Below are 24312 nucleotides of genomic sequence, written 5' to 3'. Positions count from 1 at the left end.
CTGTGGTAAATTCAATTGATTGGACAAGATTTGGAAATGTACACACCTGTCTATATAAGGTCCCATAGTTGACAGCGCATGTCAGAGCCCAGAACCCAATGGTCACTCTAGAGTTTCTCTGTGGAGATGGGAGAACCTTCCAGAAGGACAATCATCTCTGCAGCACTCCATCAATCAGGCCTTTATGGTAGTGGCCAGACGTAAGACACTCTTCAGTAAAAGGCACATGACAGCCCGCTTGCACCTAAAGATTCTCCGATCTGATGAAACCAAGATTGAACTCTTTGGCCTGAATACCAAGCATCACGTCTGGAGGAAACCTGGCACCATCCCTACGGTGAATCATGGTTGTGGCATGCTTTGGGGATGTTTTTCTACGTAAGGGACTGGGAGACTAGTCAGGATTGAGGCAAAGATAATCGGAGCAAAGTACAGAACGTTTCTTGATGAGAACCTGCACCAGATCGCTCAGGACCTCAGACTGGGATGAATGTTCACCTTCCAACAGGACAACGACCCTAAGCACACAGCCAAGACGATGCAGGAGTGGCTTCTGGACATGTCTCTGACTGTCCTTGAGTGGCCCAGCCAGAGCTCGGGCTTGAACCCGAACATCTCTGGAGAGACCTGAAAATAGCAGTGCAGCAACACTCCCCATCCAACCTGACAGAACTTGAGAGGATCTGCAGAGAAGAATGGGAGAATCTTCCTAAAAACAGGTGTGCCAAGCTTGTAGAGTCATTCCCAAGAATATTCTATGCTGTAATCGTTGCCAAAGGTGCTTCAACAAAGTACTGAGTAAAGGGTTTGAATACTTATGTAAATGTAATATTTCGGTTTTAAATTTTTTATAAATTAGCAACCTGTTTTTGCTTTGTCATTATGGGGTATTGTGTGTAGATTGATGAGGTAAAAAACGATTGAATACATTTTAGAACAAGGCTGTAACGTAACAAAATGTGGAAAAAGTCAAGGGGTCTGAATACTTTCTGAAGGCACTGTATGCCACCATATACCACGACCAAATGGTTTACTCATTTCCCTTCACATAGGTTTACACATGGCTATAGACAGTGAAATAGCAGCTGAATCACTAGCGATGAAGAGCTTGCAAGAAATGCAATTCTCTATACTTGTGCACGTGAAATTAAAACTTGAAACTTAAAGGTTAACCGTTCGTAATTAAAAACCAAGCACACTGATCATGCTTTCGTCGGAGAAGCAAACAGGGTCGCTTCTCTCATGTCGCGGCGGTAATGAATGTGGCATTGACTAATTGTTTTGATATGTGAGTACCTTTATTTAAGTGACTATAGTTGAGTTTGTCTTATGTTGGAGAGTTGACCCTATTATACACTAAATTTGGGGCGGCAGGTAGTCTCGAGGTTAAAGGGGCCGGTAACCAAAAGGTTGTTAGTTTGAATAAATCTGACGTTGTGCCCTTGAGCAAGAGATTTAACCCCAATTGCTCGAGGGATGCTGGAAAAAATTGTGGACCGTGGCTCTGACCTCAGTTCTCTGCGGGTATCTCAGGTAGTGTGAAATAGGACAAATAAAGCACCTGTGTAGTGTGTGGTTGCTAACTTCCCACCTGATCTCAGAGAGATTCCCATTGTTACAGTAACTGCTTGGTAATCTCATTTGACATGGGGAAAGATTTATGAAGCGTTTGCACCTGTTATTTATACAATGTAACCAACAATGGGAGCCAACCTATCTATACGTCATCTTAAGTGATAAAGTGATTTAACCGTTTGTTCTGCCTTGTATGTTTCTATTCCCTCAGGGAAAGAACAGGTGAAAACTTTCCTGTGCTACAACCGCTTCACAAATATGCATCAGTACATCCTCCTCATATCATGCCATACCTGGCTGTCACACAACACTTTCAAACCTCTTATTAGCTCAGGCAGTAAAACAAAACATTTAAACAAGAGGACTGTGAATATATATTGCATTCGAGTCCCAGTCTATTCTCCTGAGACCCCACATTATTTATGTAATTGTTTGTGGTGAAAAAATTGTGGCATTCGGGTGTCCACGACAGAGGACATTTTTTGATAAGATCTTATTTAGCTATTATTTAATGTGAAAAGATTATTACACAGTCCTGACGACTCACTTATCCTGAGATATTCACTTACTATAAACAATTAGAATATCAAACTCACAAAAAGTATAATTCATAATTACACACACTTCTTTTGAAATGTGCAAATTTGGACGGCATCCATTTTTTTTAAACAACCAGGAAGATAAAGTTGTCTTGGTCACACTCCCACATGTCCTGTCATTGAAAAGCCCAGAATATCCTCTCTAAGGGACAACATGATGTAATACAGTGGCTTGTATGGCCTCAGAAATACAGACCAAGAACTGATGTCCACTAGAGAGGACAAAAATGAATTACTGGGTCTCAGGAGGATATTATTCATGTCCCAGGGGACATCACTCCCCTAAGAGGCCAAGCCTTGCCTTCACTTAAACATGTAGTGTTTTGTGTTTACGATGCTCCTGCCCACTCTGGTTTATCAGTTAGGGTCAGAGGTGAGCTGGAGCGATGGCGCCCAGTGTCTTGACCCTGTATGCCAGTGTTACGCCTGTGCTGGTCTGTGTTTGGCTCCCAAACAGAATGAAGAGGCAGCAGCAGCTGTGTGTGCAGCGCTGCAGATGTAAATAGTGGTCAAAGATCCCCCTCCCACGGTACCTTGGGTAAATTAGCAGCCGATCGCTACCATCTGTTTCTGTACCACGCGGAGCTGAGTAGGACAGCGGCGGGTTACTCTGAGAACTGGGAGGGCAGCCAAGGCGGAGGTGTGGGCGATATAGCCGCACCGCTCAGAGGCGTACCTACCCACATCAAGTTCGTAAATTAAATTAGAGAAGAACTAGGGCACTCGTGTTTCTGGGGTAAGGGGAAAGTGCCTCGCTGTTATGTAAAAACAGAGCAGTGGACCCAGTATTGACAGTTCTGGTGTAGAATACAGTATGCTCTTTGACTCAGAGTTCTACCATGGCATCACTAGCCGGCTACCACCCGGCTACCACCCGGCTACTCAACCCTCAACCCTGAGGCTGATGCCCTATATACATAGACATGGAACACTAGTCAATTTAATAATGTTTACGTACGGCTTTACTCATTTCATATGCATATACTGTATTCTATTCTACTATATGTTAGTCAGTGCCACTCCGACATTGCTCGTCCTAATATTTATATATTTCTTTATTCCATTCCATTCTACTTTTATTTAGATGGTTGTATTTTTGTGAATTGTTAGATACTACTGCACTGTTGGAGCTAGGAACACAAGCATTTCACTACACCCACAATAAATCTGCTAAACATGTGTATGTGACCAATACAATTTGATTTGCTTTGATTTGGGAGGTGTAGAAACGGAGGAGTGAACTACAGTAAGCTGAAGCTTGACGTGAAGTCAGTGTTGTTCAAACACACGCATAACAGTTGCACATACACAGTCTGCTTACCCATGAATCCACCTGCCTTGTCTGAAGGGGATGTCTATTGATCCCGTCTGTTGTTTACTTTTCAAGGTCAACTTTGTTGCCGTGACTGGAGCACTATTGTTTTCCATAGCCATAAAGTACAGTGGAAATCAGTGTGCGTGTTGAGTCTACGCCTTCACTTAGCTTAAGCATACCTCTAGCCTCACCTCATCTCTCCCCAACTAAGCGAAACTGTCTCACCTTCTCATCTCTTTGAAAAGTGAAAAGTGGAACTCAAGAGTGTGTTTTCATCCCACTTCACCCCCTGCTTGCATTTAATCTATTGTAATTTCCTCAGCTCACTAAATTCATAATTATAAATCTACATACCCATTATTGCACCCCAAACAAACCAACAACCCGAGAGCGAAGACGGAGACGAATACTGAAGTATGGCATAATTGGCTTTAGCTCATTTTCAATCCATCAGTATGTTCAATATGCTCCCCCGCCTCAGAGCAGAGGATAGAGATGGTTACTGGAGTCTAATAGGCCTCTGCTCGTTTGATCTCTGTCTATTGGGAGCAAGCCCAACCTAGTCCATTTCTCTGTGGTCTGGCGTGTGTTTTGTCTCTGCCTATAGTTCTGCCTTGTTCCTCCTCACACAACCGGAGGTCACGGCAAGTCCTTCCTCACCCACAATTACCCCAAACCAACCTCGCTCTGCTTCTAGATGCCGGCAGATGTCCGGAACAGCGATTGTAATGATCTCACTCTAGTTCCGGCTGGGCCTGGGCTCTAAACAGACCTCCACAGTCCCTCTATTGGATTAGCCCGATCAGGGTGACGCATGACACCCCCCGTCTCCGTCCCTGCTCCCGTCTTCGCTCACAGAGGACCCACTCCACCAACAGATGGACCGTTCAGACAGGAAGTCCATTTGGAGCAGCACTAACGGATCCAATACGTCCCTCCCTCCCCCCTTCGTCTACCTTTGTCTGGTGCCGCTGGTGCATTGGCTCTTAGCATCACAGACCTTTATCAAAGCAGATGTCTAGAGAGAGAGTGAGACCAGTGAACTGTTACTGGCCAGCGAAGTGTAGCGCCCCTCTCTCACACGCCACCACCAGACCACCCTGCTCTCGGTGTGGTGATATCATTGCGGGGCTGCCATGGAGACTGGTCCTCCGAGGCAGGTATTGGCTAATGAGTCTTTGTGGTTGAGATAGAGGGTTGAGAAAGAACAGTGAGGAGAGGTGAGACAGGGCGTGGCGTCTGACCCATGCTTCATTATCCTGGCAGTCTGGGTCTTCGGTGGGTGGTGAGCTGTAACGGACGTTTGGCAGGCCAGCCCCTCCTCCTTGGCAGAGAGACAGATAGACAACAGCCAGCTGGACTGTATAAGAGCCAAGGGGAGGAGAGTCTCAAGGCTATTGCTTACCTGTTGAATACAGTCCATACACTGGCACATTAAACACTAATATCTGAATCAGAATAACTTTTCCAAAGTACTTAATGCACTTTCTGTTCTGGAGGGTGTTCCAGACCAGAACACTGGTCATGACCTCTCTCTCTCTCTCTCTCTCTGTCTCTGTCTCTGTCTCTCTCTCTCTCTCTCTCTCTCTCTCTCTGTCTCTGTCTCTGTCTCTCTCTGTCTCTCTCTCTCTCTCTCCCTCTCTCTCTCTCTGTCTCTGTCTCTGTCTCTCTCTCTGTCTCTCTCTGTCTCGCTGTCTCTCTCTCTGTCTCTCTCTCTCTCTCTCTCTCTCTCTCTCTCTCTGTCCCCCTCTTCCTCTGATCAACAGATGGAATAGCCCAATTATATTACTGCTGACGTCCGCTTGGTCTACTCCACGCTCTCTGGCAGCTGTGCAAGAGAGAGGACGAGAGAGAGAAGGAAAGAGAGGAGAGAGAGTAGAAGAGAGCCTCTTTAATTAGCATGAGCTCTGCAACACCGAGTGCTAACATCTGCTCGTATCAGCCTGTAGTGTGGAATGAAGAGTTCTTGAAGAGGGCCCACTCTCTCCGAGTCAACAGCACTCTCCCTCCCCTCATCTCAGCCTGGTGAAATGGCCGCCAAGTTATTGAAGGGCACTGAGCTCTGAGCTAGGTCAAGTAGAGTGAGTCAGACAGACTCAGAGTGGAGTTCATACACTAAATGGTCTTGGTCAATGTCCAGGGCATGCCCCATGTGAGATGAATGTGTAGCACTTTATTTATTAAACCGGTTCTAGCTTTGACAGAGTGTCTGTATGTGGCATGCAAGGTATGGATGTTCTATTCACACGACACGAGAGCATGAATTTTCTGCACGGCACCAATCCTGGCCATTTACTTCCTATACTGTGTGTTTATCATTGTTCTGGTTCAGCAAGGATGGGTTAGTAGGTCGTTTGAGGTTTTGTCTTATGCTTTGGTCAATCTTTCATTTTGTGCTTTTAACGAGGTGGTTTTACAAGCGTACTGTGCCTTTTGACTCTAAGTCTAACTCCAAGGAGAATCCTCTGTGTTCAGAGCATCTCCTTGATCAGATTGTATCCATTCTGACACTCATTTAAGGAGCAGCACTAACACTCTGCACATTCCATGGAGACAGATGAATGGGGTCTGGGAATCTGAGACGGCGGTGGGACGTTCCGTTATTGCCTGCTGGGAGTTTCACAAGCTGGAATTTGTCACCTTCGTTTCTATCCAATTATAGTATTGTTGGTACCAGAATATGATACAATGTTGCTCACAAAGACCTCTTGGACTCCCTATACACTGCCTCGTTAACTAGGTTTGACTTTGCACACCATAAAGTGTTATCTGTCGATGGAGTGGTAGCCTACAGCGCTGTGACACACACAGCTTCTTGTTCTTCTGCAGAAAAGGGTCCTAATTTGTCTACTGTACATGGTGCCCCACAGTGTACCAGACAGCAGACCCAGTTCGCTCCTCTGTCTCCTCTCTCTCCTCTCTCTCACCTGTCTCCTCTCTCTCCCAGAGCCGACATGTAAACACAGATTAGCATGCTTACATAAACTCCCTCACAGTTAGACATTCCTTGTTCACATTGCCCTCTTTCTCCCCTCCGCTCTCACTCTTTCTCCACCTGACACTTTCTTGCGTGTTTTACTTTTAACCCCTATCTTTTGTGAACTACTTGTTCAGAAGAAATATTTGAACTCTCTCTCTCGCCACGCCCTATAGTTCGCCTGTGTGGATGGCATCTCTTAGCACTTCTTGGGCTATAGTCTGAACTAGTCGGAGCGAGTGTATACTTTGGGACTGTGTTTGTTCTTATGGTGGTGACCATGGAACCATAGAGCTGAAAGAACAGTGATGAGTCACTCGTCTTAGAGAACGGTAGGAAGGATCAATCAGCTGCTGAGTCCCACTCAAGCACCGTTTGCTGTACCCACGTCCCTCCTTCATTACTCATTCAAATCAGGCATTCCGTCGCTTCCTTTTTTATCCTGATCTTCATCTATGGGGTGAACCTTTTCTTGTTCCTCTTTTCTTTCCCTCTGGGTGATGAATGCTCATTTGAGAAGTGGGACTTATGGAGAGATGTTACACAATCATAGCAATTCTGTAATGCACTCAAGATATGTGCATTAGAAGCAACTTCTTATGGTAGTGAAAACAGTACTATGGCTGAGTATGTTTCAGCTGAATCTGTTTTCCATTTTAGACCACGTCAACTTCGCCTTCTTCTTCTTCTTCTCTCACTGTATATCTGTCTATCTGTGGTCAGTGCTATGTCTGACCCAGAGTCTGACCTCTTTGGTCCCATATGGCATACGGTACAGTAACTTACATGTGTACTGCAAGAGTCCCTGTGCTACGGGTCTACCAGAGCCAGCATCAATGTACAAGTGAGCACCTGCTCCTTCTCCGTGTCTCTCTCCATGGGTCTGGAGTCACGCTGGGATGTTGTGTTGGGATGTTATCTGGCTGCTCACTGTGGCTACGGAGGAATAAACAGACCCTGCTTTTTCTGCAGATGAATTGGTATTCTCTCTGTCTCTCTCTCGCCATCTCTCTCTCTTTCTTGCTCTACTATGTCTCTCGCTATTGCTCTGTCTCTTTCTATCTCTCCATCTATGTTTATTTCTGGTTTGTACGTATACCCAGAGCGACAGAGCACAATGCTGTATTTGTGAATTTTCTTTTAGGTCTATGAGTATGGATATCTGGTTCATTGGAACACTCTGTGCAGCTAGAATCGTCTGCCGTGTTTCACCAGCCGAGCCATAGCCTCCAAACACAACATTATTCCAACACATTGTCCTAAGTCATTTTTCACAATACCGCTGTGTAAAATCTACTTAACAACAAAGATATTCCGGGAGCCTTCCACTCATCCTCTTGCCTAGGCTGGTGGAAGTGTTTTCTATATCGTTTTTTTTTCACAGTCCATTGTTTTGCTCGGCGAAGTGAATCAGCGATTTCATGAGCAATGCCCTGAGGATAAGAACGTTACTGATACTTATCAGCTGGGATGCCAACGCTTCCCCTGCTGGGTATTGTTTTCAAATGCTGCCTGTACTCTTAATTAAATGTAAAGGCTTGAGACTAATAATACGTTTAAGTTTCTCTTTCTCCAGAAGGACATGTGGAACTCACGTAAAGTATTATGATTTCAAATCATTCTTACCTCGGGGGGGGGAGGACCTCCCCTCCATCTCTGAACTAGTCCCTACTTTAACAGTAAGAGAAGCATGTAGAGAAAAATAGATGAATTGTTCATGGCATAATGATCGAGAGAGCCAGAGAAATTGCCTGCCTGATCTCGTTTCACAGGGGGAAAAAGGGAGGGAAAGAAACCTAGCACACGGTGCACTGAGCACAGAGTACAAAGAGATATGTCCCCTCTAGAAAACACAAACACTAGTGTTATGCGTCTACAGTGCTAGGAGTGTACACAGCCTCCGATGAATATTGAAGTGAGGAAAGAAAGTTTTCATTAGCATTCGCACAGACTTAGAGAGTGACTGTCGGGGAACTTTGGCATATCTCGATGACTATGATAGAGCTGTAGAGACATTGTACTGGCTCCCCTTTTTATCTGTGCAAATAAGTAAACTAATGTAAACTAAAACCATAGGAAAATGTGCGTCAGTCTTTCACTGTCTTGTAGTGTAATAGAGCAGTATTGGCTTGCTTACTTCCGAGACAGTTGGCTCCCTTCAATCTGATCAAAGTTTAATTGGGTGCACCGACCACTCAAGGCCTCACTTCAGAATATTTGTTTATTCTAACATTATCGACCCCTCCCCTGCCAACCCCTGGAGGTTTATAATTGTGCAGCAAAGGATGTTCTGTTTTTTTCCCTTCTTTTTAATTCCCTGGCACACCAAGCAGAAACAGGATGATCTAATCCAGCACTTACACAGCAGCTCTCTTTATTAACTCTATGCAACCTCCCAGCTCCCTGGATAAGGATATCGCTGGGCCAGGCCTTTCTCTTTCGGCATTGGCCCCAGATAGCTATTGATTGGGGATTGATTGGGTGGGCTCCTTGTTAAAGATATGTTGAGATGAAGCTGGGGGCTGGTGCTAAATCTGCTGAGTCATACTGTATTTCACAGGCTCTCTGCCCATTGATGTGCTGTTGGATCTGGGCCTTCTGTAATTGGATCAGTCCATGGCCTCCAGCTCTGGGCCGGCTTAGGTTCAGCCATAGACATCATCCCAGGTTGTGGTAATAGGGTTGTGTACTGGAGAAAAGAAGGGACGGCGTTGGTAAAAAAAAAAACACGAGGGGTACTACCTTATTTTTAAAGATCATTTAAATAGCAAGCCTCCAGCATGAGATGTGCAGATGACAACATACAGCATTTTGGACAATGGTTCAAGGTTACCATCCACATCACCAGAGTAAGAGCAACGGGGTCTGAGAGACAGCAACATAAGAGGAAGAAGAGTGGTAATTAAACATTTCCCTGCATTACCATTGTGTGATCGAGCATGAAATAGAAACCTAGTCCAAGCCATTGTCGCCCACAGAAAGAGATGACCCTTGACACTTAATTTACATGTCAGGTGACTTTACCTGACACGGTTAATTTAATTAAAATGAGGTAATTTAACGAGGGCATCTGCGGGCTGTAATTGGCCGATGAACCCAGCCAGCCAACCAGCTGGAAGGAAAATTGCGCCACAGTCACAGTAAGGTCACGTCTGACAATTATGCTTGCTTCTGTGGCACATTTGGAAATTGATGGGCATTAATCTGCTATTTTGTTAGTTGGAGAGTAGGGCTGTGTAGGGAGCCGCTGGTGGCTTCCACTGGTTTCCAGGGGAACAGTGTTTATAATGCCCATTTAGTCCATTTAGCCATGTGTCCCATTAGCATTAGCATCCCATCTGTCTCAGTCTCCCCCGAGAGCACTGGGGTGTGTGTGTGTGTATAAGGGGGTGTTTGGCATTGGCTCAGTTCTCCAAAGCTGTTATGTGGGTTGTTGATGGTGGCATCTGACAGGCCTGTCTCTTGGGTCTGGAGGTGGCACTAAGGACCGCTGCACTAGCCTGCCCTCAAGGGATGCTGTAGGTCAGGGTTCATCAACTAGATTCAGCTGTGGGCTGATTTGTCTCTATTATGCGTGGTAATGTAAATCACTTGGAGCTGATTTCGCTGGTCTTTTTTGCAGTATTTTATGTCCAACACAATTTTTTTTTTTTGTTAAAAGTGGTATTAAAACCACCAGCCGCCAGTTGGGGAACCCTGCTGTAGGTCCTCTTTATTGATAACCACCTAGCTCTGACACACACACACACACACACACACACACAGACACACACACACACACAGACACCTTTGTGGGAATGCAGTAGCTGTAATCATCTGTCTGAGGGAATATTTAATGCTGTCTGTGCTAAGGAACCGTCCTCAGGATAAGTCATTTCAGATGGTAGGGTTTTAGCTGTGAGTGAGGGCAGGGGGTGGGGAGAAGTGAGGAAAAGGACAGAGGATCCATTTCTATTTCTTATACTGCCTCTTGTTCATATCTTAAAGGGCAGAAATAAGTATGTGACAGGACTTTAGCAGGAAAATGATTTTATCCAATTAGCAGGTCGTTACATGACTGAGTGAAAGTGGATCAGTGTGTGCTCTGGTATACTCTGTCCAGTTCCATTAAACACAACAGTAGAGGAGCTTTCTCTGTCTCCCTCACATTATTACACACACTGAAGGAGGAATGATTTGGCAAGGTCTCTGGGAAGGTAAATGTGTTGCATTGACTGTGCTCAGCGTACTGCTGTAGTTGACTACCAGAGGTTTCTCACTCGTTATAGTGAAGCAACTGCCCTGTGGAACCTGCTCCTATTCACTTTGCTTACATTCTGTCCTTCCAGTCCAGGCTGCATCGTTTCTCGAATGTCTGTTGCAGGATTAAACAATCCCAAAGGTGTTCTTTTCAATTGTACAACACACTGTCAATGCTACCGTTGACTGGCTATGATGGTCATTGTTATGGAGACTGTTCCACTTCAAAACATTTGTCCAAAAGCCACTTTTTCAAAGTTTAAACCCATTTATTTGCCAAAAGTGACTCTTCTAAGAACATGAAGCCCACCATGGGGTTTCATATTGCAGGTATATCTGTGCCTTTGTTTGCACAGATGAGATTTCTCACCCTCTTTCAACAAGTAGACAAATGTGCTTGGAAACTTTGCAAATACGGCGGAAATTATATTTGTTATCGCCTCTCGATATTATGCCCAGCGGCATACAGCGGAGGTGTGGGATGCAGGGAGTTTAGGACTCAACAGGTCTGGTTTAATAGTGCTGTATTGTTGTCAAATCACAGCCCATCTCAGGGGACCCCTCTCTTTCACTCCAATAGAAGGCCTGTTTAAATATTTCATGCCAATAACCGCCGCCTATCCTATCGCTCCTCTCATCCCAAGCCGAGCGTCAGCCAGAGGACGGGGGTTTAATAAGGAGATAATGAATGATTAATTGAAAGGATATCAATTGTGTCTGCGTCAGTGTAGAGCTCCAGCAATGTCCAACGTGTTGTCTCCTGGCGGTCGTCAAGGGCAACATAATGAGGCGTGTGTACTTGGACAAAGTCTTTAAAGAGACTTCCCTAGATCTGCTGTTACGGTGAGAAGGTAGCAGGAAAGGGGAACATCTTTTTCCATTCTAACACACCTCTATTAGAGAATCAGATAATCATACTCATAGCTGCCATAATATGTGTTGGTGGACGCGTAAAACTTCAGTTTAAACACTCAGATCTTTATCTTTGTTTCCATAGAACCAGTCTGATGAGATTGAATCAAACATTAGATGGTTGTAGTATTATCCTCAACCCAAATGTCACTTTCCTCTTCGCCAGGGCTGTATTGATGAACACAGGGAGTCTCATTAAGAGTTGGACAGGTCTTGTTTGCAGTTCTCCTCTAATCACTGATTAAGACATGAATCAGGGTAAGCCCAGAGGAGGCTGTCATTGATTAAGTAATCCAGTTAGGATGCAGATTGGCAGGACCGCAGGTCCATCCTCTTCCAGCCATATATCTACTGGCTCTCACTGCAGCAATATAGCATGAGAAATGTCTTCTCAATGAGCTTGGCATTTCTACTACATCAGCAGTCTTTGTGTGTGTGTGTGTGCGTGAGTGCATACATGCATGCTCTCAAGAATAGTGGTTTGCTGGACAAAAGCCAATCTCCTGTCAAAGCCTCTCTATACCCCCAAAATCATTACTTTGTCATATTCCATTTTTCTGATTCTGAAAATGGGTCAACTTCTGTAGCCAAAGCACAGATGATTATTATTTTATTTTTTTGGTTCCCACTGATTGAGATTTGCAGCTCAGTGCCCCTCTGAAGGGTAGGGTTATAGGTTATAGAAGTTTAGTGGATATCAGAGTATGAATTTAGTAGACCTAGTCTACTCACGCTTTGGCCAGCTGCCATTTCACTCCATTTAAATCATTGGGAACTACTTGGAGCCCCATTGTCAGTCTGCTAAACAACCCTCAAAATGTCCTATTGCAGGTACTTCAATGATGTTTGTTATTGTCTGTGCACACAGGAAAAACAGGTTTGCTCTTATTGGTCCAAAGTGTCAGTTCCTCTCTTCTGCCCCTCACCTCTCGTCCCCTCTCATATCTGCCTGTCGTTGTTTACAGCATTCTGAAATTAATTAGGCGTTTTATGGGTCATTTACCGGCAGCCGATATAGATACCACCTTGTACTTCTTGACTTGTGAAGGACTTGTCAGGGGACATAAAATACACATGCTCTACCAGGGCACAGTATCCACTGGACTCACAGCCCCAGCCCTCCCGCCTTCCCTTTTATGATCGCCTCTCTGACTGTCCAGACCGATTAATCAAGCCTCTACTTCCCGACCTAGCTCACCCTGACCAGCTCACTGTCTCTCACGCCAACCCTGTGGTAGGGACAGGTTAGAGGATAGTGAGAAGAAGCTAACGCTAACAGACAGAGACACACTGCTCTGCTCCTTTTAACCACATACACCCCAGTGCTGTGCTAGTGGCATCAAGCTAGCAGCCATGCTAACAGACACAGCCATGACAATGCAGGACAGGTTAGTGTTCCAGGCAGACTAACAGAAATGGACAGGTTACACATCGCTACATGCCATAGCGCTTGAGTGAGCTGTAGTGTTCTGTTACTTGCCTGCAGACACTGTCACTATGTGGTAGGTAGCGTTAACTAGGAATGCCGAATAAATGTCAGACATGGATCCTGTGATAGTCAAGTTAGCACACAGACACCCACCACATGTCAGGGTCAAGGATCAAGGGTTATACTAACTTAAACATGCAAACATAACTCCTACTCTTTGGACAAAAGACTTGTTGACTGGTTATACAAACAGACTCCAGCCTATGTCAAAACATTTAACACACATGTACTACCTGGCACAGATATGCCATCTATGGCATAGTGAAAAACTATGCACCTCTGGTTAAGATAGCGTTGTCAAGGTCTACGTCTGATCCAAGTGGTATTCCTTCGTCATTGCAACAGCTTTTGTATAGTTGATATACAGTATACCCCATTACAATTGCCCAGTAGGGTATGTCTCTAGCAGGACGTTCTACTGAAACTCAATGAGGAAAACATTGATGATGTAAGACCAACATTATGCATAAGCGCTTTAAAACAAGTGTGCTTTACATAGAACAGGTGATTACACCCAAGTTAAAACACAAGGAACACTAGAAACAATAGCCCAATAACAGCCTACTTTATTGAAGCCGAAAACGTGTGGGTGTGTGTGTGTACAGTCATATACATGAGAGGGAGGTGTGAGTGCGCTGGTTCTGAGCGATTAGTGCTTTTTGAGGTCGGTTCGATTATTAAAATATAATCACGTTTTTCAATTAAAAAAATAAAATAATAATCTTAACATGAAATATACTATGCATTATGTTGGTTGAATGCAGAATAAAACCATTAATAAAAGTCCCATGATGGTAGTGACTGCCCATTGCTGCTTATCACTTATTAACCATCATTTATTCACATTACTTTAATACAATATTTCAGTTGTTGTGTATATTACATTTGTTTTATTTGATGACTTTATTATTTAATTCCAAGTCATCATCTCATCTTTATAAAGCTGCTGCTTATGCTGCTGACAAAATCACTATTTTGTAGTTTTTCAACCTAAATAATGCATACTTTTATGATGGCTGAATACCAACTATCAGTCACTTAGATCATGTATTTTCAGGTAGAGGTACCTCGCGAAGCAACAGCTGCTCTCCATATCACCTCACGATCGCACATTCTTCTCTCTTCCGTAGCAGGCGTAAAAGAAACACAGACCCAACAAGTAGATGCGCAATGGATTATGGTCATTGTAGTTAATTACCACGTTTTATGCTAAAAACTCTATAGAATATTGGCTTGTTGGAAAATACAACTCCCTACTTCATCGCACAGTTCAGGCTGGATCTAATTCATCTCTAGAGAGACTGCGATGTCCGTGTTATTTAGCTCACAGAAAAAAAAAACAGAAATGTAATTCAAATACTTGAACCAACTTCGGTCAATTAGCTTGGCTCCTGTGTGTCTGTGTGGTCCCTTTCCAGCCAGGTACTGCTTGGCTCCTGTGTGTCTGTGTGGTCCCTATCCAGCCAGGTACTGCTTGGCTCCTGTGTGTCTGTGTGGTCCCTATCCAGCCAGGTACTGCTTGGCTCCTGTGTGTCTGTGTGGTCCCTATCCAGCCAGGTACTGCTTGGCTCCTGTGTGTCTGTGTGGTCCCTATCCAGCCAGGTACTGCTTGGCTCCTGTGTGTCTTTGTGGTCCCTTTCCAGCCAGGTCCTGCTTGGCTCCTGTGTGTCTGTGTGGTCCCTATCCAGCCAGGTACTGCTTGGCTCCTGTGTGTCTGTGTGGTCCCTATCCAGCCAGGTACTGCTTGGCTCCTGTGTGTCTGTGTGGTCCCTATCCAGCCAGGTCCTGCTTGGCTCCTGTGTGTCTGTGTGGTCCCTTTCCAGCCAGGTCCTGCTTGGCTCCTGTGTGTCTGTGTGGTCCCTATCCAGCCAGGTACTGCTTGGCTCCTGTGTGTCTGTGTGGTCCCTATCCAGCCAGGCCCTGCTTGGCTCCTGTGTGTCTGTGTGGTCCCTATCCAGCCAGGCCCTGCTTGGCTCCTGTGTGTCTGTGTGGTCCCTATCCAGCCAGACCCTGCTTGGCTCATGTGTGTCTATGTGGTCCCTTTCCAGCCAGGTCCTACTTGGCTCCTGTGTGTCTGTGTGGTCCCTTTCCAGCCAGGTCCTGCTTGGCTCCTGTGTGTCTGCTTGGCTCTTGTGTGTCTGTGTGGTCCCTATCAAGCCAGGCCCTGCTTGGCTCCTGTGTGTCTGTGTGGTCCCTTTCCAGCCAGGTCCTGCTTGGATCCTGTGTGTCTGTGTGGTCCCTATCAAGCCAGGCCCTGCTTGGCTCCTGTGTGTCTGTGTGGTCCCTTTCCAGCCAGGCCCTGCTTGGCTCCTGTGTGTCTGTGTGGTCCCTATCAAGCCAGGCCCTGCTTGGCTCCTGTGTGTCTGTGTGGTCCCTATCAAGCCAGGCCCTGCTTGGCTCCTGTGTGTCTGTGTGGTCTCTATGAAGCCCTGCTTGGCTCCTGTGTGTCTGTGTGGTCCCTATCAAGCCAGGCCCTGCTTGGCTCCTGTGTGTCTGTGTGGTCTCTATGAAGCCCTGCTTGGCTCCTGTGTGTCTGTGTGGTCCCTATCAAGCCAGGCCCTGCTTGGCTCCTGTGTGTCTGTGTGGTCCCTATCAAGCCAGGCCCTGCTCAGCTCTTGTGTGTCCCCACTATTGTTCCCACTCTGTCTCTGTTTGTGTTTGTTTTCTTCGGGGTGTTTGGAGCATACGCTGATAAAAAGCCGCTCAGCGTCTGACTCAAACAGGCTTTGTTCATCTGCCACTTCCTCATTAATTAAGTTTTCCTCCCTCCTCTCTTCCCCTCTGCCCCCCCCCGCTGTTCTTCTCCTCTGGTCCTCTTCTCTCGCTCTCTCTCACTCCCCCTCTCTCTCATTCCCTTTCTCATTTTTGTCTACAGCAGCTCATGCGGGAGCGACAGCAGATGGCCAGCCGTCCCTTTGCATCGGTTGCCGTGGCGCTGGATGTAAGTGTCGGCCAGGAACAGGAAGAGCTGCTGCAGGGGCAGGTGGAGGTGGGTACCTAACACATCTCATTAGCATATTGTTGTCCACCGCGATGGTGATACCGTGGAATACAGGCTTGGCACCGAGATCGCCCACAGTATCCTCTGTTGTGTGTAGACACTGGAGCGTGGGTGTGAGAAAGCAGGGTTTCATGACTTGAAATGCAAAACATATGTGGCCAACTTAAACAAATACTGAAGGCATTGTGGGAATTCACACAACAAAGAACATATCCAGAGTTTAGCGTGGCCATATCCGGAAAAGCTAGTTTGTTAAGAAATATGAACATTCTGAAAACCAATTATTTTTCTTGCTGTGTCCCCAATAACATGGGTTAGGTCCTTTCATGTTATCCTTTTCAGCACCGTTCCAGCAACTATGGTGGATTCATAACCAACCCAGCGCAGTACAGCTCGGCTAATCTTGGCTCGGCTAGTTTCAGTAGTATGAAAAGGGTATAACTAGTTTGCCTCCTATATATGACTTCCTGAATTGTGTTCCCACACACCCTCTATGGGTATTGCGTATGATCTGATAATCTACCTCTGAAAATCCTTAGTGGTTTTGTGAGTTTTCCAGGTCTTTGCTTCATAAAAGATTTACCGGCTCTACCACAAATCTCTGTAACAGCTGCCGCCTGCCGGCCAGTCCACATCCGGCTTTAATGGAATTGATAGTGAGTGTCAGGGGGGCAAAGTATGCTCTGATAATGCATTATTCCTGGTATACCTATTAATATAGTAGATGGTAGTATTATACTGCATGGGCACATAACCTATGTTAGCAGTAAGCCCTTAGAGGAGTGTTTTCCCCCATAGCTTACTCTACAGCATTCATCGGTGTCCAACCCAAAATTGTTTTTGTTGTTATTTTCCTGTTTCTCCCATTTCGAGCTCCTGAAGGTGAAAAACATTGAAATGGAACGGTATCTTCACGTAAAGGTTAATTAAGTAACATCTGGTGTTGCTCCACAGAGACTATTTAGCATAATTGCATAGAAAATAAGAAAATTGTGTACAACAGTGTACTTGCGGGAAAATAAGTGGATTCATAATCGGATTTCATACATCATTTACACAGTTACTGTTACTGTTCTGGACCTGTGTTTTTATATACAGGTGTATTTTGGCCAAAGCCATTTGCAAAAGGTGCACAGGGGGGCTTTTCAAATGTTTACTCTGCATTTTGATATGCTGATAACATTTTACTAGCAGCGAAAAGCGTGGAATTGGATTAAAGTCCCAAAAACGAGAGACGGGGCTGCAGGAAGGGCACATACAGCATATCAAAAAATGACTGGATTGATAAGTGTCATTTATTTGAATGCAGTGTTGTGTTTGTATTTAATGGACATACACGTGAGGAGGTTGACACATGTTGCCTTACCTGTCCTCTGAACAGATGGATAACACAGTGGCTTGAGCCCTTTCTCAATGACCATGAGTGGAGCAGTTAGCTAATGTGCGCTAAGTGGAGATTAGGTTTTTCACACAGCTTCTAGGCGCTGGTAAAACTGTATTTCACACACTGTTCTGAATTATGCTATTCAGAACATACGAGATGAACTTAAGAGTGTTTCAAAGATATTCCATTTCCTGAGAATCTTCAAAGAACCAGCTGCAACTATTGACATCTGGTAAAAGTCAGGCAAACGAGCGACCGTCTGTTATTTACTCAGAGAAATACAGTACACCATTTTTGTTTCAAATCCGGCATCTGGTTAAGATGAACAAGACAGAGGTCATTGGAGGCATGTATTACTAACATAAATTAATTGGTTTAAAATCATCTATGTGCCTGCAAATTGTCTCTAAATGGTTGCAGAAAATCAGACAAGTATGCAATGAAAAACCGCACAAACATAAAGTTATTTCCTAATGTCATCAGAGTGGTCTATGGAAGTCAAGCGATCTAAAGTAGAGACTATGAACGAGTAAGGTTAAGTAATGTGGCATGTCATTATAAAGACAGACAATAGCGGTATCATCAGAAGACAATCAAACCAAATCGAACATCCAGTGTGGGTATTTTGCCTTGGGTCTGTAGTATTGAGGAGACGCCTTGCCCTGTGATCCAGGTACATCAAAGTGGAGAGATTCATTGCGTAGGTGTGTAGCCTGAGGCCAAAGGTGATTAAAATAGGTCCTGGGCTCCAATCATTTCTCCCCTACCCTCCCCTGCCGTTGATAAAGGATGTCTGGAGCAGTTATTATTCATCGGTGACCTGAGGGCTCTCTAGTCCCCAGACTGCTGTAAAACCGGCCTGTTAGACCACACCAGAGTGGACCTGACAGGTAGCTTACTAAAACACCCACAGCCCTTACACATACACATACACACACACACAAACACCACACCTGGATCCTGTTCATTGTCTCTGAACTGGAGTGAACGGCATGGAAATGGAAGTGGTACACAAATACCACACAGAATAAAACAGCTGGGTTGAGTTCCTGCACTTACTCAGTAAAAAAAAAAACTAATCAAATTGTATTGGTCACATACACGTGATTAGCAGATGTTATTGCGGGTGTAGCGAAATGCTTGTGCTTCTAGCTGCGACAGTGCAGTAATATCTAACAAGTAATATCTAACAAATTACTCAACATATACCCAATACACACAAACCTAAGTAGGAATGAATTAAGACTATATACATATGGACGAGCGATGTCAGAGCGGAACGGGCTAAGATGTAGTAGAATAGTATAGAAACAAGAAGAAATCCAGCCCAGTCACGGACCAGGATGTCTTGCTCCCAGGCAGACTAAATAACTTTTTTGCCCGCTTTGAGGACAATACAGTGCCACTGACACGGCCTGCAACGAAAACATGCGGACTCTCCTTCACTGCAGCCGAGGTGAGTAAGACATTTAAACGTGTAAACCCTCGCAAGGCTGCAGGCCCAGACGGCATCCCCAGCCGCGCCCTCAGAGCATGCGCAGACCAGCTGGCCGGTGTGTTTACGGACATATTCAATCAATCCCTATACCAGTCTGCTGTTCCCACATGCTTCAAGAGGGCCACCATTGTTCCTGTTCCCAAGAAAGCTAAGGTAACTGAGCTAAACGACTACCGCCCCGTAGCACTCACTTCCATCATCATGAAGTGCTTTGAGAGACTAGTCAAGGACCATATCACCTCCACCCTACCTGACACCCTAGACCCACTCCAATTTGCTTACCGCCCAAATAGGTCCACAGACGATGCAATCTCAACCACACTGCACACTGCCCTAACCCATCTGGACAAGAGGAATACCTATGTGAGAATGCTGTTCATCGACTACAGCTCGGCATTCAACACCATAGTACCCTCCAAGCTCGTCATCAAGCTCGAGACCCTGGGTCTCGACCCCGCCCTGTGCAACTGGGTACTGGACTTCCTGACGGGCCGCCCCCAGGTGGTGAGGGTAGGCAACAACATCTCCACCCCGCTGATCCTCAACACTGGGGCCCCACAAGGGTGCGTTCTGAGCCCTCTCCTGTACTCCCTGTTCACCCACGACTGCGTGGCCACGCACGCCTCCAACTCAATCATCAAGTTTGCGGACGACACAACAGTGGTAGGCTTGATTACCAACAACGACGAGACGGCCTACAGGGAGGAGGTGAGGGCCCTCGGAGTGTGGTGTCAGGAAAATAACCTCACACTCAACGTCAACAAAACTAAGGAGATGATTGTGGACTTCAGGAAACAGCAGAGGGAACACCCCCCTATCCACATCGATGGAACAGTAGTGGAGAGGGTAGCAAGTTTTAAGTTCCTCGGCATACACAACACAAGCAAAATGCTTGAGCTTCTAGTTCCGACAATGCAGTAATAACCAACAAGTAATCTAACTAACAATTCCAAAACTACTGTCTTATACACAGTGTAAGGGGATAAATAATATGTACATAAGGATATATGAATGAGTGATGGTACAGAGCAGCATAGGCAAGATACAGTAGATGGTATCGAGTACAGTATATACATATGAGATGAGTATGTAAACAAAGTGGCATAGTTAAAGTGGCTAGTGATACATGTATTACATAAGGATGCAGTCGATGATATAGAGTACAGTATATACGTATGCATATGAGATGAATAATGTATGGTAAGTAACATTATATAAGGTAGCATTGTTTAAAGTTGCTAGTGATATATTTACATCATTTCCCATCAATTCCCATTATTAAAGTGGCTGGAGTTGAGTCAGTGTCAGTGTCAGTGTGTTGGCAGCAGCCACTCAATGTTAGTGGTGGCTGTTTAACAGTCGGATGGCCTTGAGATAGAAGCTGTTTTTCAGTCTCTCGGTCCCAGCGTTGATGCACCTGTACTGACCTCGCTTTCTGGATGATAGCGGGGTGAACCAGCAGTGGCTCGGGTGGTTGATGTCCTTGATGATCTTTTTGGCCTTCCTGTGACAACTGGTGCTATAGTTGTCCTGGAGGGCAGGTAGTTTGCCCCCTGTAATGTGTTGGGCAGACCCCACCACCCTCTGGAGAGCTTTGTGGTTGCGGGCAGTGCAGTTGCCGTAGCAGGCGGTGATACAGCCCGACAGGATGCTTTCAATTGTGCATCTGTAAAAAATTGTGAGTGTTTTAGGTGAGAAACCAAATTTCTAAAGCCTCCTGAGGTTGAAGAGGCTCTGTTGCGCATTCTTCACCACACTGTCTGTGTGGCTGGTCCATTTCAGTTTGTCAGTGATGTATATGCCATGGAACTTGAAGCTTTCCACCTTCTCCTCTGCGGTCCCGTCAATATAGATTGGGGGGTGTGTGGCGTGCTACTAGCTCCCTAGTAGCACGCCACACAAGCGTTGAACGACATACGCAAAAAGACAACCAGTTTTATTCTAAGGGGAAAAGACCCCTGTCTTGAGCCTATAATAACCATAACCAGTGAACTACCCATCTCGGAGGTAGATCACACAGCACTCCCCCCCTCCTCTAAATCTAATCACGGTGCTCCAAATGACTGGGCCACAGAATAAAACAAGAGGTAACTCATCAGCATCAATCACGTACATACCAGATCCATAACATCCACGTAGCGTCGTAAAGCTGATGAGCCTACAGGAACGAGCATCTGTAAGACGCCCGGACACATCTCGCCTTCCATCCCAGAGTGATATATGGCACTGGGGGTTTTCATAATGCTATTTAAAGGGGAGAAATGAATCAATTTTCATATCTAATGTTTTAATGCGCTGTATTTATTTTCCAATCTTGGGGATTTAATGCGCTGGGGCGGAGGGTAATGAAAGGAGCAGCGAGGAGATAAAGAATATTTATGACACCTGGGAGAAATGGGCTGTGTTTGGAGCCTTTTACTTGTGTGTTTTATCAGCACCCACAAAGCCAATGATCTCATCAGAGAGAGAACAAGGGGAGAGAGAGAACACAGAGGGAATAAACCTACATCTGGAGCTACACGTAGAAATACATGAAAGCACCCACAAAAACACACATTTACACACTCACACACCTTCCATCATTGTCAATTATTAATTGTACATACAGTTCCAGTCAAAGGTTTGGACACACCCACTCATTCAAAAGATTTTTATTTGTACTATTTTCTACATTGTACAATAGTAGTGAAGACATCAAAACTATGAAATAACACATATGGAATCATGTAGTAACCAAAAATGTATTAAACAAGAATTGTAGATTTAATTTGCTGGGTGGCGGTGTGGGTGTGGTGGTTTAAACACCAACATTGTGTGAGAGAGGCTTCATAGCTATGATCCTTTCCATATAAAATGACCCATGAGCACCAACATGTAAACTTCATAAGAGCATGTCAAATTGGGTGTCAAATGAAAGCTAAGAGTATATTTTTGATGTTGAAATGAAGACATGGTGGGGGGGGGTGCTAGAGAGTGTGCTATGGAATATATGGATTGTTAGAGCTGTGCTCAATTGTTAAACAAATTCATATTCGCTCTTAATCTCTCACAACCTATAATTTCAGACATTGTCTGACGAGGAAAAGGCACCAAAATAGGTGGCGCTAAACAAGATAATTTGGACGAGACAGACAACAGACCAATGCCAACATCGCTGACCCACAAGGAGTTAGCTGAAGATGCTAGCTCCCAAGAGCTCCTTACAGAACCCACTCAGAGTGACCTACTGGCCACTATAAACTCATGAAGGTGGACACAAGGTTGGACACATATCTCAAAGAGTATTGGGACTTTGACAGAAACTGTGAAGGCAATCAAGGACAGGGTGCATGAGGTCGAGCAGACGACAATCGATCACGAGGCCAGGCTACAGGACATTGAGAAACAGTGCAAAATGACAACAAAGCCCTGAAAGCTCGACTGGAAATGCTCAAATCGCATTCTGAGAAATGGAGACCCACTGAATTTGTATCGGAACTGATACCGGCACTGCTGGGGATGTAACACAAAACGCCCTTCCTGATCGGCCGAGCACATAGATTACAAGCAACGATGCCAGCCAAGGGAGCACTACCAAGGCCATTCATTGCACAGCTGCACTACCCTTTATACCTGGGATCTCATCCACAAGCTGTCAAGTCAACAGTTCCCCCTTAACTACAACGGAGACAGGGTGTCTTTCTACCCAGATCTTACTTTAGAGGTAAGGAACCAACGGAAAGAGTTTGATGAGCTGCACAATTAATGCAGGGCGGCCAGCATCCGATATGGATTCCTCTTCCCAGCCCGGTCCAAGGTGACTGGCGAGGGATCAACACGTATGTTTTACACCCCAAAATATGCCGAACTGTTCTTGGCAAGCAAGCGCCCTGTCTAAGAATCCAGAAATGCTGCGTCAGCCGCCTAAGTGGCCATATACAGGCCAGAAATGTTATTGTTTATATAGCACTGTTCAGCCTATCATGTTTTATTCCCACTCACCCCCCTAATGTGAAAGTTAAGTGTTATTGTTTAAAAAAATTATACAGTACCAGTGAAAAGTTTGGACACACCTACTCATTCAAGGGTTTTTTCTTTATTTGTACTATTTTCTACATTGTAAAATAGTAGTGAAAACATCAAAACTATGAAATAACACATATGGAATCATATAGTAACCACCCTTTACCTTGATGACAGCTTTGCACACTCTTGGCATTCTCTCAACCAGCTTCACCTGGAATGCTTTTCCAACAGTCTTGAAGGAGTTCCCACATATGCTGAGCACTTGTTGGCTGCTTTTCCTTCTTTCTGTGGTCCAACTCATCCCAAACCATCTCAATTGGGTTGAGGTCGGGTGATTGTGGAGGCAAGGTCATCTGATGCAGCACTTACGGTCAGATGCCGTAAGTGCTGCATGGTGGTCTGTTTGAAACATGTAAGTATTACAGACTCGGTCAGGGAGAGGTTGAAAATGTCAGTGAAGACACTTGCCAGTTGGTCCGTGCATGCTTTAAGTACACGTCCTGGTAATCCGTTTGGCCCTGCGGCTTTGTTAATGTTGACCTGTTTAAAGGTCTTGCTCACATCGGCTACGTAGAGGGTGATCACACTGTCGTCTTGAACAGCTGGTGTTCTCATCCATGCTTCAGTATTGCTTGCCTCGAGGCGAGCATAAAAGGCATTTTCCTCATCTGGTAGGCTCGCGTCACTGGGTATCTCGCAGCTGGGTTTCCCTTTGTAGTCCGTAATATTTTTCCGTCCCTTTTCACATCCGACGAGCATCAGAGCCGGTGTAGTAGGATTCAACCTTACTTTTGTATTGACGCTGTGCCTGTTTGATGGTTCGTTTGAGGGCATAGCAGGATTTCTTATAAGATTAGTGTCCTGCTCCTTGAAAGTGGCAAGAAGTGGGACTTATTGAGGAAGTTGGTGACTGAGGTGTTATACTCCTCAATGCCATTGGATGAATCCTGGAACATATTCCAGTCTGTGTTAGCAAAACAGTCCTGTAGCGTAGCATCCGCGTCATCGGGCCACTTCCTTATTGAGCGAGTCACTGGTACTTCCTGCTTTAGTTTTTGCTTGTATGCGGGAATCAGGAGGAAAGAATTATGGTCAGATTTGCCAAATGGAGGGTGAGGGAGAGCTTTGTATGCATCTCTGTGTGTGTAGTAAAGGTGGTCTAGAGTTGTTTTTCTTCTGGTTGCACATGTGACATGGTAGAAATGAGGTAAAACGGATTTAAGTTTGCCTGCATTAAAGTCCCCGGCCAGTAGGAGTGCCGGTTCTGGATTAGCACTTTCTTGTTTGCTTGTGGCCTTTGTCATGACTGGCCTGTTAA

At 45.2% G+C, this 24312-nt stretch overlaps 1 protein-coding gene across 1 annotated transcript in view; it reads left to right on the top strand.

The window, feature by feature from the left end:
* Positions 1 to 24312, top strand: part of LOC112255371 (attractin-like protein 1) — a 327241-nt gene that overhangs the window by 236269 nt on the left and 66660 nt on the right. Inside the window, exon 28 of the mRNA XM_024428366.2 lies at positions 15982 to 16095. Within this exon, the coding sequence (XP_024284134.1) occupies positions 15982 to 16095 (114 nt within the window). The remainder of the gene's footprint in view (positions 1 to 15981; positions 16096 to 24312) is intronic.

The sequence above is a fragment of the Oncorhynchus tshawytscha genome, linkage group LG01, assembly GCF_018296145.1.
Source record: "Oncorhynchus tshawytscha isolate Ot180627B linkage group LG01, Otsh_v2.0, whole genome shotgun sequence".
Taxonomy (NCBI): Eukaryota; Metazoa; Chordata; class Actinopteri; order Salmoniformes; family Salmonidae; genus Oncorhynchus; species Oncorhynchus tshawytscha.
This window is presented reverse-complemented; position numbering and strand designations above follow the sequence as displayed.